Here is an 18,237-nt window from a genome sequence, read left to right on the forward strand (position 1 = left end):
TTAAAATGTTAAGCATCTTTTAGTGCAATATCATTAAATGTTTTGATGAGTTCAAACTGTTGTTTAAAAGCTTTGACACAAAAGTATATTATTTTGATTAAAAATGTATATTTAGAAAAAAGGGTTGGTAGCTTGTAATACTACAATTTACAGCATTTGATGCTTTTATTTTATTTTGTCCTTTGAACTCAACAAAGCATTTGATGATACTGTATCAAAAATGCTTTACATTTTTCATATAAAACCATGGTGAAGCATAAATTTTTAGTCAATAAACCAAATATTAAACATAAACCAAGTATATTCACTAAATAAATACTATGGATCAATGCTGGAAGGTGCTTAGAATCACTTGCTCTTGTTCGTGGATAGTCCCCTTTGTTTTAATGATCTTAAACATTTTTGCAAGAGAAATTAGAAGATTTTAAGAAATTCTAGATTATGAACAAAATAACTGAGTTTGAACGTGAAGCATCCCAACCCCTTAATTTATTTGAAGAGTTGTACAAATGAGGGCCATGCGGTTAATGACTTCCCTCCAGGGGTAAACACAAGTTTATTTAAAAGGTTTCCCTCAAAATGCTGAGTCAAGCACCCCTTGTTATTTGAAATAAATTGAATTTTTTGTTTGTTTTATTAATTTTAGTCAGTTTATGTTAGGTTATATTGAGTCCCGCATGGGGTTAAGCAAAAAAAAAAAAAAAACTAAACACGGACCCCTTCCCTGTATATTTATAATCTATTTCATAACTAAGGGGTGGTGTTAGTGCTCGAAAGGCACAACAAGGGAAAGTACCGGATTTTTATAGGGGCTCCCCACTTTCAAATAAAGAATTTCTCATGCCGTATCGTCTTAAGAAGATCTTTGATAAGTACAGTTAACCATGTTGAACACTCGCAGATTTTTAAACCTGAAAAAAAAGGATATGATTGTCAGTGCAAGAAAATGTTATTTTTTTTCCATAGTTCAATGGGTTAACACTAACGTTTTCTTAAATAACAACTTTCAGGACTTGTGTTGAACTCTAATTTTTTGGTTCATTAATTTGAGTGTCCAAACGTTTCAACCACTAATTAAAATATACGTAAGGGGTATTTTAGTATCTTCATTGGTGATGTAGATCAATTTCTTGGCCATTTTTTTTAAATAAGCCATGAAATAACCAGAAAGGCTGGCAGAAATATTCCAATTGCAGAGTAACTAAACTACTAGAAATGAAGAGGATAAACATTTAGATTTAAATCTATTTATGTAATTAAATAAAAGTGGTAGTTCCACGAAATGCATTTGAGCCCAAACTAAGTGATCCTAATTAGGGATGGGAATCCGTCGAATTTTTGGGCCGGATTCGGATTCCGGATTCTGAAGGAATCCGTCAAAAAAAGTGACGGATTCTTGCGGATTCCGGATTCTTATTTTTGGCGGATTCCGGATTCTAGCAGTATTTTAAAAAGCCGTCCGTCACAGAGGGATAGTTTTTTTCGTTAATTTATCACTATGTTACTTGGTTGAAGCCTTGATTTGTTTAAAGTGTTGACTTCCAGCATAACTAAAACATTTACATCACATTAGTAAATTTAAAAATTTAAGTGCTACGTATGTCCTAAAAATGTGCTTGGTATTTTCTAACCTATTTAAATTAAATTTAGCCTACCAATTTAGAATCCGGAATCCACTATAAAAAACGGATTCCGGATCCGGATTCGGATTCCAAAATTGGCCGAAAATTGGGCGGATTCCGGATTCGGATTCGGATTCCCATCACTAATCCTAATATTGTTTCCTGTTATTTTATGCAGTTTTTAATATCAAGAATTGTTAAGTCACCCTTCAAATTCTTTCTATTACAAAAATCAAAATTTAGGCTACTTTCTTGGTGTCAAATAGTGTAGAGCTGTGTCCAAATTTTTCAACCAACAATTGTAACATCAAGAAATGTTAGGTAATGTTTTTTTTTATCATCATTGGGGGTGTACGTCAATTTATCTCTCCTAGATATATTTTATTCTCAAAATCTCTGGTTTTTATCCTTATACTAAAGTAACAGGATGTTTGTCTGTACCGCTAACCGCTGAACCGATCGGGTTCTCCTTAACAGGGTAGCTTCTCATAGGTCCCGGGAAGGTTTATAACTATTTTGGGGGAGGGTACCACCACCCTCCCAAGAGAAATCACAATAAAATCGAAAAAAATTGAAATATTTCCGCCGCATAGTGTCGCTAGCGTAGTCGCGCTGCGTAGAGACATGAATTTAACAGCTGATAACATAGACAAATTATTTCTCAAATTAGATATTTAAAATAAAAAATAAAAACATTTAAATGCCACTAGAGGCCTCTATATACAAGAAGGGAACAATTTAAAAATATTTAGCTGAACTTGTAAAATACGTTTTGTGGTACTATCCCTTTAATAAGTCTACACAGAGAGAGAGAGAGAGATAAAACATTAATGAAATTACTTTGAAGTTTTCAAATATCTCCCACAGGTAAATTATTAAATTAATAAAGTTAGTCATTACCAGAGATACAGGGATAGATCTTCTCAGGTAAAAAAGGTTTTTTTTTAATGCAACCATCTCGTAATTAATGATTAAATGGCACTTAGAATTTGAATTTGGATCTGAAATTTTGCATGAGTAATCCTTGGTAGGTCTATTTTCCCTAAATCGAACAAAAAGTTGGAAAAGTAACGGATGGCGGCTCAGCCGTTTAGCCGTTTTTTTGCCTATTTTCAGAGCAAATTCATCATTAATTACGTAGGAATCAACTTTTTAAAACATATTTTTGATTTAATTCATGTCAAATGATAGCAATAACCTTTTTTAAATTTCTAGTACCAACAGCTACCGGATAGAACCGTTTGATAAGGTTTTTGAGCGACAAAAAGTATTATATGGAGATTGGTTTCGTGATAGCAAAAAATGGCAAAACGGATGGGCCGCCAGCCGTTACTTTTCCAACTGTTTGTTCGATTTAGGGAAAATAGACAGTGTGGCCACAACCAAAAAAATACTGATACTGAAGAAAAAAAAGGAAATACTGAAAATACTGAATCCTAAAATAAGAAAAAATACTGAAATACTGAACAAAAAAATACAAATACTGAATAAGTATTTTTTTTATATGATTCCTCATTTCAAAAGTTCATATATCATAGCTTTATTATTAGGGGGATATTTTAAAGATCTTTTAATTTTGCCTCATAGATTTTCTTGCACCAATTAAGCAGAAAATGACTGATAAATATTTTAAATGATTACAAAACTTAAATACTTTTTAGTTGAGTTAAGAGCATGCTAAAAAACTTTACCTTCAATAATCATGCAAAGTACTCTCCTTAGATTATTCATTCTATTAATAGACAAAAAAAAATTTTATTTGGGGGGCTAATTCGCTTTTGGGGAGGTAAAATGGCGCGCCGCAAATTTTTTTTACCCCCCCCAAAATTTTTACCCCGGGGGTAAAATTTGCTTGGGGGGGGTAATTACCCCCCCTGAAATCTGTTGGCAGGGGTAAATTTTGTTTACTCCCCCCAAAATTTACCCCCCGATTTTTTGGGGGGGTAATTCAAATTTTCTTAAATACCTATTCAGCATTAAAAATGTGCGCGAAGCGCGCAAAAATTTTTTTTGTTAGAGATTTTTATTTTGGGGGGGGGGGTAGGGGTAAATTTTAAATGGTGGGGTAAAATGAAAAAATTTTTGGCACCCTCAAATTCGTTTGGGGGGGGGGGTAATCGCCACTTTATCCCCCCCCTTGGACGTCTATGATTACCATAAAAAAAGAAAAATTAATGTACAAAGTTATAGGGTAATTTAAAGGAAAGTAAAGTGAGGCGCGAAGCGCCGAAAAAAATCTGACATCAACTACTTGAAAAAACATCTTATTTATGCAAAAATTTTTGGAATTTAAGAAATAATGAAAATACTGAATCATGAAAATTTCCAAAAACTGAAAAATACTGAATAAAATTTTCAAATACTGAATATTCAGTATTTACTGAAAATACTGAACCCCCAATTTCCAAATACTGAAGAATACTGAATATTTTCAGTATACTGAAAAATGTGGCCACGCTGAATAGACCTACCAAGGATTACTCATGCAAAATTTCAGATCCAAATTCAAATTCTAAGTGCCATTTAATCATTGATTACGAGATGGTTGCATTAAAAACCCCCCCGTTATGCCATGGAAAAACGGATTGGTGCTTTCCCACAAAGTGCCTAACGAGCACTGAACGAACCACTTAAAAAAAGGGGTGACTTAGTTTTTTCCCAGTGTCTAACACCTGCGGGGCTACCCAGCACCCAACATAACCCAACCTGGCCTACAGTAATAAACAAACAAAGGAAAAACTACCTTTCATAATTTTTTTTGAAAATATGAGAGAGGGCTTTCTGTGCCCGACTATGTATTTTGAGGGAAAGCGCCAAATGCTTTAGCCGACAATATCACAACTAACTAATGACAGAGTAGCTGCACTAATTAAATACAAAAAAAGGTTGTAATTTTTGTCGTTGCTTCCCTTTTCCATGAACAAAATTTTCTTGCTTAAATAATTCAATATAGAGATTGAGTCTAAACTTAGATTAATTGGCAGAACTCATTAAAACTTGTTGAAAGTAAGTAAATGGTTGAGGTACTAGCAACCAATTAAAATTATAATTTTTATGATATGTCAGTAGTCATAGAAAACAAAGTAAGTCTGTCTGTTCGTCTGTCAGTACTTTAAATATCTCAATAAAACTATACAATAATTATTTATCACATTGTATTATAGATACCTATCTTTCCGTGGATAATAAAAGAAAATATTAAATCAAAACCAGTTTTGTTAGCCTCGGCTAACAAAACTAATATATATTTTATGATATTTATGTTAATATTCGTGGAAAATTGTCTGTAATACGATGCATAGCTGAGAACCGGTTCTAATCCAGCGGATATCACTCGGCTACGAAGCCATACTAAAAAATGTTTACCTGGGAAGGTTGAGTCCCACCCCGACCAGATCGCACCTGGCAAGCTCCAAAACCTGCAAGTCTGGACAACCTGCAACAAATATATCTATCATACAAAGTAGAATGATATATGTTCGTCTGTCCGTCCGTCTGACCACCCCGATCAGATAGCACCTAGCAAGCTCCAGAACCTGCAAGTCTGGACAACCTGCAACAAATATATCTATAATACAAAGTAGAATGACGTATGTCCGTCTGTCTGTCCGTCCGCCTTACCACCCCGACCAGATAGCACCTGGCAAGCTCCAGAACCTGCAAGTCTGGACAACCTGCAACAAATATATGTATAATACAAAGTAGAATGATATATGTTTGTCTGTCTGTCCGTCCGCCTTACCACCCCGACCAGATAGCACCTGGCAAGCTCCAGAACCTGCAAGTCTGGACAACCTGCAACAATTGAAAAATCCTTGCAATAATATAACAGGATCTCTGTTTGTCTGTCTGTGTGTACCTAAGGATCTCGCCAACCGCTGAACTGCCATGCATAGGTTACAAATATTAGAGGAAAGACTGGGATGTTGATTAAATTTGTCTGCATTATTCTATTGACTAATCTAGATTTCATTATTCGTATAAGAATCAAGGTTTTTAAAATTTTGAGGTAAATAACAAATATGACGAAAAAATAGCCTTGCTTTCAAGTTTTGTCTTTAATCTGGTTAACTATACAAAGAGTCCAGTGGCCATAAAAAAAGCATTGAAGATAAAAAAGCACGATGACCGACGGGAACGACGGAAATCTATCTCAATTAGCAGCAGAGAAAATCCTTTTTTTCACATAATGTACGGACAGACGGGTACTGGACTTAACAAGTGAATTAGAGTAGCTTCGCTACTAAATAAACGCGAATAAAAAAAGGATTATGATGTAAAACATAATAGCTTAGAAATACAAAAATCTCTCAAAAATCCATTACCTAATGTAAATATTTGAACTAAAACTTACCAGTAGCAAGTTGATTGATGTAAGATTGGTCCAATACACAATCAAATATTCTCAAAACTTTTAGTCTGATACAACAATCATTTCTTATTTACCAAAATGCATGTGTAGAATATACGTGGAGATTATGACGGGGAAAATTGTCGTCAATATCGCTGGTTAACATGAAACTCGTTTATTGGTTAGTTCGTTCACAAAGTAGCAGGAGAGGTGATGTGATAGGGTAAAAAGGGTCAAAGGGGAGAATCGTTATTTTTAGCCTGCTGCGTGATTCAATTTATTGGAAAATATGAAATCTGGTGTAATAATACATCTATTTTAAACAATCACATGCAGAGGGAACGTGACCCTTAGGCAGTGTTTCGGAGCCGGAGCCGGGAGCAGCAACATTCTTGGTGGAGCCGGATCCGTATTTTTCGTTATAAACGGCTCCGGCTCCGGATTAGCTAAAAATGATTTTTTAAAGTAATATTATTATTTGGCAACGGTCTATTTCCATATAATAAACTGAAAAACTATTGTTACTTAACAAATAGACACACATCCTTCTTCTTTTATATAGCTTTAATCAAATAAAAGCAAAATATATAATTTTATATTATTTATTTTATTTTATCAAATTCAATAATGAAAAAAATTGATATATTAATTTTAAGGTAGAAGCCGGAGCCGAAGCTGGAGCCGTATTTCAAAATACGGCTCCGCGGAGCCGCATCAAAATTAAACGGCTCCGACACCCTGCCCTTAGGGGAAGCTTATGTTGACACTTTTCTGTGGTTAATAAAGTTGTGAAATTTCGGAGTACATTATTTCATATTCAAACCTTCCGCCCCACCCCCAATAAAAATTTTAGTTAATAAAAACTAGTTTTTCGTTGATAGATTTTGTATACTAGACCTTTCATTTTTAAAAGCAAAGCTTTTCTATACGAGTGTCGGTCCGTACGACCGTCCGGAACGGATAGCTCTTTTCGTTAATTTAGGCATGTTAAAATTGGAAAGCGTAGCAACTTTATAATCAATACCAGATTGTCCATACGTCCATTTTTAACATGTTGATTTTTAACCTTTTAACAACAATTTTGTATGAGATATTATTATCCGATTGATCTGATTTTTAGAATACTGATTCCTAGGACAACAAAGTAGAATGTTATAAGCGAAGTATCTCTATAATCGATTCCTAAAAATGAAAGTATGTCATTAAAAATTATCCTGTATTTCCTCAGTTCTTAACAAATTTACTAATAATTTTTTCGACTTTTATATTCTGATTAATGAGTTCTGACACTCTACAAGTGTAAATGTTCGTTTGTCATACCGTTTTAGAGCTTTTATTGATGTTGTAATCCTTGTTTTTTTCTTTATCTAAATATCTCTGACAAAATACATTATACATATTCAATTCATGTGTAAACTGCACACACCCATACATTTGCACGTTTCCAGAAATAAAATGACGTTCACCAAATGAGGTTTTCCCAGGAATTGACTTTGGAATGAAAATTTCACTGGTACCCAAAGTTTTTAAGCCAATGAATGATAGAATTTACTGTAAAAACTTTGGGTCCTTTTCGTAAATCTAGATTGGTTAGTTCAAACTAGCCTTGTCCAAAGTTTTCAAACTAATACTTTAAATCTATAGGTGGTGTGATTTTGTTTATCTTCATTAGGTAGAATAGGTACCTATAGAAAAATAAAAAAAAATCTTCAAAAAATTTTAGGTTTCAAAATAAGTAATATTCTGTCTCTAAAAGAAAATAGGTACCTATTTAACGTGCAAATTTAATATTTGAAAATTTTTGTATTTTTGCATCTTTTATGGTATGTTTTTTGCACTGTGAAATGTCCCAATTCCAAGGTCCACCAGGTACTGTATAGTTAATAATTCAATTTACGTTTGATCACTAATTTTTAATAGGGAATATTTTGTATTTGAGCGAATGCATGTTATATTTAAACGAATTACGTTCGAGAGGCTAATTTGATTCAGAAAATTAGTCCAATCAAAAATTGATTGAAAGGAATATGCAGTTCACTAAATTTAAGTTCAAATGCATTCCGTGCAACTACCCCTTTAATGATATATAAGTTGGACGGTTTCCCTCATATCACATATTATCACAAAACTTTGTAAAACCCGCAATTTGTAAGCTTATTTTAGGTTAAGTTATAATAGTTCCAGAGCAAATGTACCCAGAAGTAAGAGGTCCCCGCAGGGTCTAAAAACATTTTTTTTTTCAAATAAATTAAGATATGGTAGGTATAGCTGCCTTTCTTATTTTCTATACCCTTCAAGGATTACACTTGGTATATGTTTTCAAACGCCCCTAAGTTCATACAAAAAATAATGGATACTTATGCATATTCTCTAATAAGGTGAAATACGCAGCAGGCTAAAATAACGATTCCAACTTTCCACCCTATCAACTTCCCTTCTACTGGACGAACGAACTAACCAATAAATAATTTTCATGTTGGCAAGCTTAAGGGGTAGAAGCACAAAATGCATTTCAACTTGAATTTAGTGAACTGCATATTTTTTTCCTGTTCAATGGTATAAACTACATTTATAGGGCATATATTTGAAGGAATTTCAATTTTTAACCATGTAGTTTAAAAAATATCAAGACTTGAAAATCACATTCTTGTGATATTTGCAATTTATATAGCTGGCTTATTTTCACAAAAACAGCAAACTAATTTAGTGATTTTTAATTGTTTAGGTATTATTTATTGTAATACAAAATAATATATTTTTGATGGTATACTTGTAACTTCTGCTTAAAATATTTTTTCTACAATGCACTTCATGCATCCCTTTACAACAATTTTCCCCCCGTAATAATATCCACGTATATTCTACAATTAGATCCATTACATTAATAAATAATAAGAAATATTCCTGTTGCAATGTTGCGCCACATTTCTAAATAGGAACTCCGGAACCTTGTCCTCCATGTTGACCTGCCAGATCTGCTTGTTGCTGCCAGCCTCTGCAGCAGGCACACGGTCTCCATACAGATACAGGTGACGCAGCCAGGTATACCAACAGATCTAAATACACAAAAATACGTCTTAATTGGGACACACGCCATGATATGTTTTGAACGTCAATGCTTTTTTAAAATAGGCACAGATGACGTAGCTAGTTCTTGTACAAAGATATTTAAATAGACAAAAATATATCTTAGTTGGGACACCTGCCATATAAGTTTGGATTTTAAGTACGGTCTTCATATAGATAGGCATCGAGGGATCTTTAATAGACAATTACAGATGAAATTAGACAGCTGTCTAACTTAAAAGGAATTTCTGTCAGAAGATTTTTGGGTTCACGGCAAGAAAACAAAGTAGCGGGTTTCGTTGTATTTTTACAGGAGCTTTTGATAGGTAATTTTAGGTTATGTAAATGTTAATGATTGCCACGCAGGGGCTTGAAATAGGAGAAAAGCTACTATGAAAATCGCTACTTCGTTTTCTTTCCATGCTCCGACTTTTGTTTATTTAAACACCCATGCAACTTATTTCAATAAAATTAAAATAAATAATGCATACCTTATCCATGTAGAGCTTAGGCTGGTCAATCAATTTTCTTGCCTTCAGACGTAGGTGCGTCCATAGGATGGGGTCATTCAAAAGATCTTAAATCATATTAAGTTTTATTTTAAATTAGTTATTTATCGCATCGTATTATAAACAGCTTTCCGCGGATATAAAATGTACAATTATAATTCGGCATCTTAGGGCTCAAAGAATGGTTTTAATCTTATGATTGTACATTTTTATATTCGTAGAAAACTGGATATAATGCGATTCTAGACATAGTTTTTCGTATGGATGTGAACCAGTTCTAATTCGCCGGATATTAATCGGTTTCGAATGAATACGAGAAAAAAGGTTATGTAAATCTTAATACTAACAATAAATATACAATGCATAAAATAGACAATTTTTGCCTTTAGATTCCGTATTTTATATAAAAAGCTTTTTGTTATTTCCATCAACAAAGAAAATGACACAAAACTTGCTAATTTTGCTTCACAAATAAAAAAATATTTTCTTCCTACCCTAAATAAAAATTTTACCTGAAAATTTCCTGTTGACCTGAGCGACAGCTGGCAAATCCTGCGGGTCAACATACCCTAGGATTATCATCCAAACTTCTACTGGCAGATCAAGGTTGACATTAGCCCCATCAAAATTGAGGCCATTGGCAGGTTGTTCCAGGTATACAATGTCGTCTTCAGTTTCATTTTGTTGTTCAACAATGTCGTCTTCATTTTCATGTTGTTCTTCAACAATTTCGTCATTTGTTTCCATTTCAACGATTTCTTGGTTTACATCAATAATTTCTTGGCTATTCATATTTGTTAATATATCAATAATACAGCAAAATACAATAATGACTGGTTACTGGTTAAATTTGTACTGGTTTTATTCACTGGTTTCGGATAAAAGAAGCTTTTCACCGGGATTCTTGTTTACATAGTTTGTCCTAGAATAAATAGGAGAATCAATAAAGCAGTTGGAGATCTCTTAGGATTTTAAAAACTGCTAGAGTTGTTTGTATACATGCCATATTTGATCACAGGAAGGTATTTGACCATTTTTGGTGCACATTGAGTACCTTTATTCAAGTAAAATTAAGGAAAAATAATATTGCATAAATTGGGGGGAGGTAGGTTGTGCTAAAAATTGTTTAAGGCTTAAAAACAGTAGTAGAACGATAAAATTTACGTTAACGTAAAAAAATTAGTTTATAGTTCTTTTCAATAAAGAATATACATATTTAGTGAATATTATCGTTCTACTACTGTTTTTAAGCCTTAAAACTCACACCTTTACAGAATTTTAGCACAACCTACCTCCCCCTTAATCAACGAAATCAACTTCTACAACATATTTATCTTCTACAAAAGGCAGAACTTAGAAGGTAAGAATTTTATGGTAGGAATTTTTGTCGTCTAGTAATCTATTTATATACCTAATCAGTTGCTCTGTACCCCCTTTTTGCATTTTTAAAAACTTTGTTGCGCCTCCACCCACCCCTCACCTCACAGGAGTTATTATGTGGAGAAGAAATGGATTTCTTTATCCCTACTCACAGTTTTACATGAGAAACAGTTCTGCAAACCAGGGATAAAGGGATGAGACAATGGATGGTAAATTAATCTTCCGCTCAATCCCTAAATTCTTGTAAATTTCTCCATTGGTAACTCGCAATTTTTTTGGTGGCAGCATGGGTTTAATATAATAAATCATTTTTTAATCTATGATTGATATTTCCCTCTCAGTCTGCAAAGACAAAATGAGAAAAAAAGTTGGTAAAACTTAAAATTGGTTCTTAACCAAGGAGGGAAAAGTCTTTGACTGTTAAAATCTACATCCCTTTCTTTCCTCCATTATATACTAACCAACAAAGGCATATCTATACACATAAATATATGAAAAATTAGTTTTTTTACATTGTCTTATCCCTGCACCCTGTTTCATTCCTCTCCCAAACTTTACTCAGTAACAAATGTGTCCATTTCTTCAATCTATGTGAAGTTTTTGAATGATAAGGCGATTCTATCACATCAAAGTAATGTGCCAAATTTTTTAAAGAGTTTTTCTTGATTTTAGGTCGGAGCCGGAGCCGTTATTTACAGAGACGGCTCGCCGGAGCTGCATAAAAAAATCAAACGGCTCCGCATCCCTGATTCTAGAGAAAAGAAAATAAGATAAGATTCTCTGGTGTCTGCATTGTGTCAAGAAATGGAAAATCAAGGATGCGGGGATGGGGTAGTGAAAGATGTGTGTGTGTGTAGCCATAGTTTCTTAGTGTTTGTACCTAAGTATTCATGGACGAGACACTTTTTGTATGCTAGCACCAGGGCCAGCTCAAGGTCCACGCTCAAGAACAAGTACTTGACCCGCTGTCTCAAGAGACCTACTCATCATTACCTCACCCTCGCCGAGTATGGCAGGTGTCCCAAATTAAGTCACCGTAATGAATGACGCTCTCCACAGAGGAGCTTGGGTAAGGGTAAAAGATAAATCCGCTATACTCTTATCGTAAAATTATGCTCATAAATATTGAATGAAATGGAAAGAAAGAATTGTAGAATAAATTTACTGCCATTGGCCTATCTCTCTCAGTGAAAGTATAGAATTCAATTTAAAGTTTAAATTTAAGATTTGATTCAATCCATTAGACATGACATTTTCGAGAAAGGGATTGTTTATCTGAATAAAAAGTTTTTGACTCTCTAACTTTAGTGTCAGTCAAATGTTTAAAGTTTAGTTTAAATGGCTTGTTTAAAAGTAACAGGATATATGTCTGTCCGTCTGTCTGTACCTTAAGATATTGCTACTAGACCGATATGGTTCTCAAGAAGCTTCTTATAATAGTCCAGGGAAGGTTTCTAACTATTTTTTTTTCCAAGAGAAATTGCACCTGGGAAAAAACACATAAAAAACCAGAGGGAATTTTTGTTATTTGGTGGGGGGGGGGGAGTTGGGGGTGTCCACCCCCCAATAAAATAGCCTAAAACCACCACAGGACCAGTAGGTATATTCCCTGAAGAGTAGAATCCAATCGGTTCAGTTGTTACCGAGATCTTAAGGGACGGACGGACAGACAGAAGGACAATCATCAATTTACTTTGTTTTATAGATAATAGCACCTCATAAAATTCAAATCATATTTTTATTAACATAAAGTATTATGAGAAATTGTTAATAACACTAACATAGAATATGATTCTTTACTGTTACAAAAAAAATTTAGAGGCAAAAAAATCTTTTCTTCAGAAGAAATATCCCAGGACAATCGCTACAGATCTTCTTTTTTGACACATTACAAAGTGACTATTTCAATTTCAATCTTGAGACGGTTTAAAAACGTTAATACAGCAAAATTATGATATTTATAAAATCAAAGTTTTTCTTAATATTGGGTCTGTCTGTAACTATGGCTATATTTAATAATGTATTTAATGATTCTAGAGCGATAAGACATAGTTTTAAGCAGCTCTCTATCAACGAATAAAACTCTGGGGACTAGTGTAATAAATAGCCCATTGTCCCCTCTCTCTCTCTATGATCAAAACTACTTTTTTTGTATCATATAAAATTCAGACAATCAAAGTTTCTGATGTTAAAGTTAAAATTGTTTAAATATGTATGGATATAAAGTTAATATAAGATTTTCCTCTTGTATTAGATCCAGGGCTTGGCAGCCGCGCGTCAGCCGCCTGTAAGCCTCAGGAAAATCAACCTTTTACAATTTTGAGGTTTAGTCGCGGCTTAAATTGCTATTATCATCAACTTTTCAAAGTACTTACAACAATCCTTATACCAATGGATTTATTATTATTTTGATCTTACACCAGATTATCATGTACTCTAATAAACAGAAACTTGTAGCTGGCTAAAAACTACCTATCCACCCTTTACCCATCAATTACTGGATAAAGGAACTGACCAATGCGTGATGTACATGTTAGCAACCTAAATTGACGACCATTTTTCCCCTATCATAATATTCAAGTACATTCCACATCCATTATTTTTAGGACAACTGGCAGAAATACGGTGGATGTTTAAATGCCAGTGTTAGATGTATTTAGGGCAGGCACTTCAAGAAGAATGACTGTTTTTTTGGCAGTTTTTTTACATTTGAAAAATAAGCATCTAAGTATATTTCTGCAGGTTGTACAAACGTCAGGTACCTATTCTTTTACCTGAGTTTACTTTGTCAAATGTCTAGTATTGGTTCTCTCCATGACCATGAGGTAGTGTCATTTTTTTATGAATATATACAACTCTGAAATATAAAATATTTAGCTATAATATATCACATTTTTGTTGGTTTTGTCATCATATTATAAAATTCTAAAAAAGATCTGTTTAATTAAAACCTTTATCTGTTTATAGTGAATTAAGTAAAGGAATGCTTAATATAATATTATGTCATAGCCACACCATGGAGAGAGGGAGTTCTCGGATCGCAAGGGATAAGACAATGGCCGATAAATTGATGTACATCCCTAAGGATGGTACACAAAATTAATCTTTTCGTAGATTAAAATTAGTGGTTGAAACGCTTGGACGCTCAACTTAATCAACCAACCCTATATAAATACAATTAAAGTCCCAAAAGTTGATAAGCCAGCGAATAAGAAAACATTAATATTAAACTTTAGGGACTAGTGTAATAAACAGCCCATACTACATTCCTCTCTTGGGGGGAGGAGGTTAAGAGGACAATAGAGATTAAGTTAATTCAAAAACGGTATATTCTCTTCATTAATCATAATTTAGCCCCATAAGCATTTTGGGGTACGATTAATTTATCTATAACTGTCCTATCCTTGTGTGCCTGCTTGTTTTAACTTGACTTTTGCAGTTTTAGAAGAAAAATTTTAAGGGAAAAAAAGGCCGTTTCTCTTCTTTTGTTTAACTTTCAAACAAGTTTTAAACATGTTAATGTGTAAATAAAGTGTAAGCTATAAAATTATATTAGGTAATTTCATTTAATCAGTTATCCTATATTATATAAACATTCTAGGTCCATTTATGTTGGGAGGGTGGTGGTTATCTCCCCCAAAATAGTTATAAACCTTCACTGGACCAATGAGAAGCTACATTGGAAAAGAGAACCAAATCGGACCAGCGGTTAGCAAGATCCTTCACTAGAGAAAAATCTTATTACATATAGTATGATTTTTTTGTCTGTCGGTTAAGATCTCGCTAACAACTGAACCGATTCTATTTAGGGAGGGCTTCACATAACTCCCTGGATGGTTCTAGGCTATTTTATTTCTGAAATCAAGTCCTCGTATGGTATTCCTGACCCCCTCCATAGTGGGTAAATTTACTTATTTATAGGTGGGGGTATAAAAACGTCCAAATACAAGAAATAGGAAATTATAAAATTTTTCATTGGGAAATAAGAATAGAAGATGAGAGATTGGTAAAAACAGGGATCTAAAGGGATAAGACAATGGCCGCTAAATCCATGTACATCGCCAATTATGACACACAAAATTACCCCTTCTGTGGATTACAGTTAGTTGTTTGGACACTCAACTTAATGAATTAACCAATCAAAATTTAATAAAAGGCCCCAAAGTTTCAAAGCCAACACAAATAAGATAACGTTATTATAAAACTTTGGGGACTGGTGTAATACACAGCCCAATGTCCCCAATTTTATGCTATGAATGTTGCTTGTTGATTTCCAATATCAACCACAAAATAATACTAAATCTAAACGGAATTTCTGTTTGGATTATTAATAAATTGTTGTAGACAAACTAGTTTTCTTCGGATGAAACATCACTACCTGATTTATCTTAGGAAGGGAGGGGACATTGGTCTGTTTATTACACTAGTCCACAAATTTATAGTAACGTTTTCTTATTGGTTGGCTTACAAATTTTGGGGACTTTAATTGAATTTTGATGGTTCATTCAGTGCCCAAACGGTTCAACCGCTAATTGTAATCTACAGAATAAGTAATTTTGTGTATTATCATTGGGGCTGAACATTAATTTATCAGCCAATGTCTTATCCCTTGTGATCCCTGGATTTATCCAGTGTGAATAGAACATGTGTGAATGCTGAAAATCCCAAGAAATCTTAAGGGATAAGACAATGACCGATAAATTGGTGTACATTCCCAGAGATAACACGAAAAATTACCCCTTCTTCTGTAGATTACAGTGTGTGGTTTAAACATTTGGACACTCAACTAAAGGAACCAACCAATCAAAATTCAAAAGTCCCAAGGTTTGTTATGCCAAAGAACAAAAAAACGTTATTATAAAACTTTGAGGACTAGTGTAATATACAGTCTAATGTCCCCTTCCTCCCTGGTTGAAAATCCTAAGAAAAATGACCCACGGATTAGAACTTAATCTTAATCCTCTTCCTATTCTTAAACTTTTTTTTATACTTTGTGTTAAAATTGGGTTAGAAAAGGTTAGAAATCTGAAAGAAACTGGTATTTTTACATCTAAGAAAAATCTGAAAATTGTTTAATCCTTATAATATAGTAGAACGATGTTTGTTTGTCTGACTGTTTGTTTGAGCGAAGGATCTCGCTAACCGCTGAACCGATCGGGTTCTCCTTTACAGGGTAGCTTCTCATAGGTCCTGAGAAAGTTTATAACTATTTTAGGCGAGGGGAACCACCACCTTCCCAAGAGAAATCGCACCTCGAAACACCCCTCCCCTCAAAATTCTTTTTTATTAGTATAAATATAAAATAATTAAATTTTGATATGAAAGCTGGTGTGGTTCTAGCCAGCCATATATACTAAGATATATAAGTTTTCCGGAATTTTAAAGTTAGGGGGAGATTTGAAATCTGCATCAAATTTTGAGGATTTTTATTAAATTCGTTTTTTGTATAATTCTTTATCTAAAAGCGGAAATGCATTTTAAGTTAATTAATTTTGACCAATAGGATAGGTGGATTTTAAACTACCTGCGCTCTAATTGGTTGAATGATGTACGCCATCCAATCAGAGCGCAGATTTTTTAAATCCACCAATCACAGATGCCAAAATTAATTAACTTAAAATGCATTTCCGCTTTTAGATAAAGAATTATACAAAAAACGAATTTTATAAAAAATCCTCAAAATTTGGTGCAGATTTCAAATCTCCCCCTAACATTAAAATTCCGGAAAACTTATATATCTTAATATATACTAAAATTTACTACCTATTGATGTAATTTTTAAATAAAGTGGCATTTTAAAAAAGTTTTACCAAGAATAAACTTACAAATTTTAGGTCATGAGGCATTTTCAAAAATTAATTTGGAAAAATGTATTTACCGCATCGTATTATAGACAGCTTTCCGCGGATAGTCAAATAAAAATTATAGAATTATTATTTAATTATTCGTAGAAAATTGTCTATTGATTTTTTCAGTATGGCTCGGAACCGGTTCTGATTCAGCGAAAGTGAGACAGATATTATTATAAGGCAATTTAAACATTAAATACAAATTGACTAGTTTCAAAAAGATTTCAATGATCTTTAAAAATGCTTAAAACTATAAAATTAATACTTCAAAAACATAATATTATTTTACAAAAATATACTAAATAACAATCATAAATATTTGTAATGGCTTGTGAAAATTATTTTCAAAACCGGTTTTAATTCGTAATAAACATTATGACACGAGTATTTCTATCACATTTTTGATTTCTTGTTTGTACCCCTGCAAATTTTATCACATTAGATATATTAATAACTTTAATAACAGATACCGGATATCCGGCTGATTTCTAATGCCAGATATCGGGTATCGGCCGTTTATCTGGCCAACGTTCGATATCCGGCAAATAACCAGCTATCCGGCATTAGATATCAGCCTGATATCCGGTATCCGGATAGTTTCAATATCAGGTATCCTGCCGGATATTGAAAATGGCCAGATATCCGGCCAATCCGGATATATTGCACAACCCTAATGGATATATCAATACTTGGATGTTGCACCAGATTTTCATATACTTTGATAAAGTGATGCTCGCAGCTGGCTAAAAGAATGATACTTCTCCTCCCCTACCTCTGGATGAACGAAACTAACCAATAAATGAGGTCTATATTAGGAAGCTAAATTGATGTCAAATTGCATAAGATACCCTGTATTTTGTGCCTTGGTTTACAATTTATTACTTTTGATTTCATGCTGCGAAAAAAGTTATTAAAAATTTCATATTTTGAAACTTAATTAAATGTAAGTACCTTTAAGTTTTTTTTAAAACATTGTAATGTAAAATAATCCCACATATAAGAATGACTACACAAAAACAAACTAGTACACAAAAATAAAAAACATTGACAAATGCGAAAGTAACAACTCTATGAATTTAACAAAAGTGAAAACGAAAGCTTAGGTAGCTTTCATTTAGTTTTGAAAGAATGCGGAAATACACACTTATGTTTTATGCGAGACTTATCTTTAGTTAACTTTATTGTCTGTATTTCAAATACATGTTTAGATGTTGAACTTTCCTATCTATTAGCACAATATTTAATATTTTTTTGGTGTAAAAAAAATTTTTTTATTCTCTATTTTCCTATCCTATATCATCTTATACAAGCTGCTGCACCCATAGATGTCGCTAGGGAAAACTTCGACTATACCCCACCCCTAGAAGTGGGGTGAGGTGGAAGTCGACCCTAGACTTTCAATTTTGATAAGAAAAAGTAAAACAATTTTATGGAAGTAGTTTTCTAGGGGCGGTAAAATT

The 18,237-nt window shown here is 33.3% G+C and overlaps 1 protein-coding gene and 1 long non-coding RNA gene across 3 annotated transcripts; both read right to left on the reverse strand.

Moving 5' to 3' along the window:
- Positions 1-722: 722 nt before the first annotated feature.
- Positions 723-13,787, reverse strand: LOC145321590 (uncharacterized). 2 transcript variants are annotated; one of them, XM_080163031.1, is made up of 8 exons: positions 13,703-13,787; positions 10,061-10,470; positions 9,531-9,616; positions 8,878-9,029; positions 5,977-6,041; positions 5,263-5,296; positions 4,989-5,024; positions 723-911 (listed from the first exon to the last, which is right to left on the reverse strand). In XM_080163031.1, exons 2-8 carry the CDS (start codon positions 10,338-10,340, stop codon positions 854-856), a joined length of 711 nt encoding a protein of 236 aa, XP_080019157.1. In that variant the 5' UTR covers positions 10,341-10,470; positions 13,703-13,787; the 3' UTR covers positions 723-853. The 2 variants fall into 2 exon arrangements, with proteins under 2 accessions (XP_080019157.1, XP_080019156.1); XM_080163030.1 differs by lacking the exon at positions 5,263-5,296 and adding an exon at positions 5,384-5,417 and having other exon boundaries at positions 727-911.
- On the reverse strand, positions 13,785-17,221 carry LOC145321591 (uncharacterized). Its single transcript, XR_013880328.1, has 2 exons — positions 16,969-17,221; positions 13,785-13,853 (listed from the first exon to the last, which is right to left on the reverse strand). It is a non-coding gene; the product is annotated as an uncharacterized LOC145321591 (long non-coding RNA).
- Between the last annotated feature and the right edge of the window lie 1,016 nt (positions 17,222-18,237).

Source organism: Acartia tonsa, chromosome 6 (assembly GCF_053477335.1).
Source record: "Acartia tonsa isolate MP-2025a chromosome 6, ASM5347733v1, whole genome shotgun sequence".
Taxonomy (NCBI): domain Eukaryota; kingdom Metazoa; phylum Arthropoda; class Copepoda; order Calanoida; family Acartiidae; genus Acartia; species Acartia tonsa.

What these genes read in the sequence shown, in the direction of transcription:
- LOC145321590 (XM_080163031.1), bottom strand. Translation starts at nt 10,340, where the DNA reads ATGAATAGCCAAGAAATTATTGATGTAAACCAAGAAATCGTTGAAATG. An exon ending in GTGGCGCAACATTGCAACAG is followed by an intron (nt 6,042 to 8,877) that starts GAATATTTCTTA and finishes TTGTTGTATCAG; the next exon opens with ACTAAAAGTTTTGAGAATAT. An exon ending in GTGGGACTCAACCTTCCCAG is followed by an intron (nt 912 to 4,988) that starts GTAAACATTTTT and finishes CTTTTTTTTCAG; the next exon opens with GTTTAAAAATCTGCGAGTGT.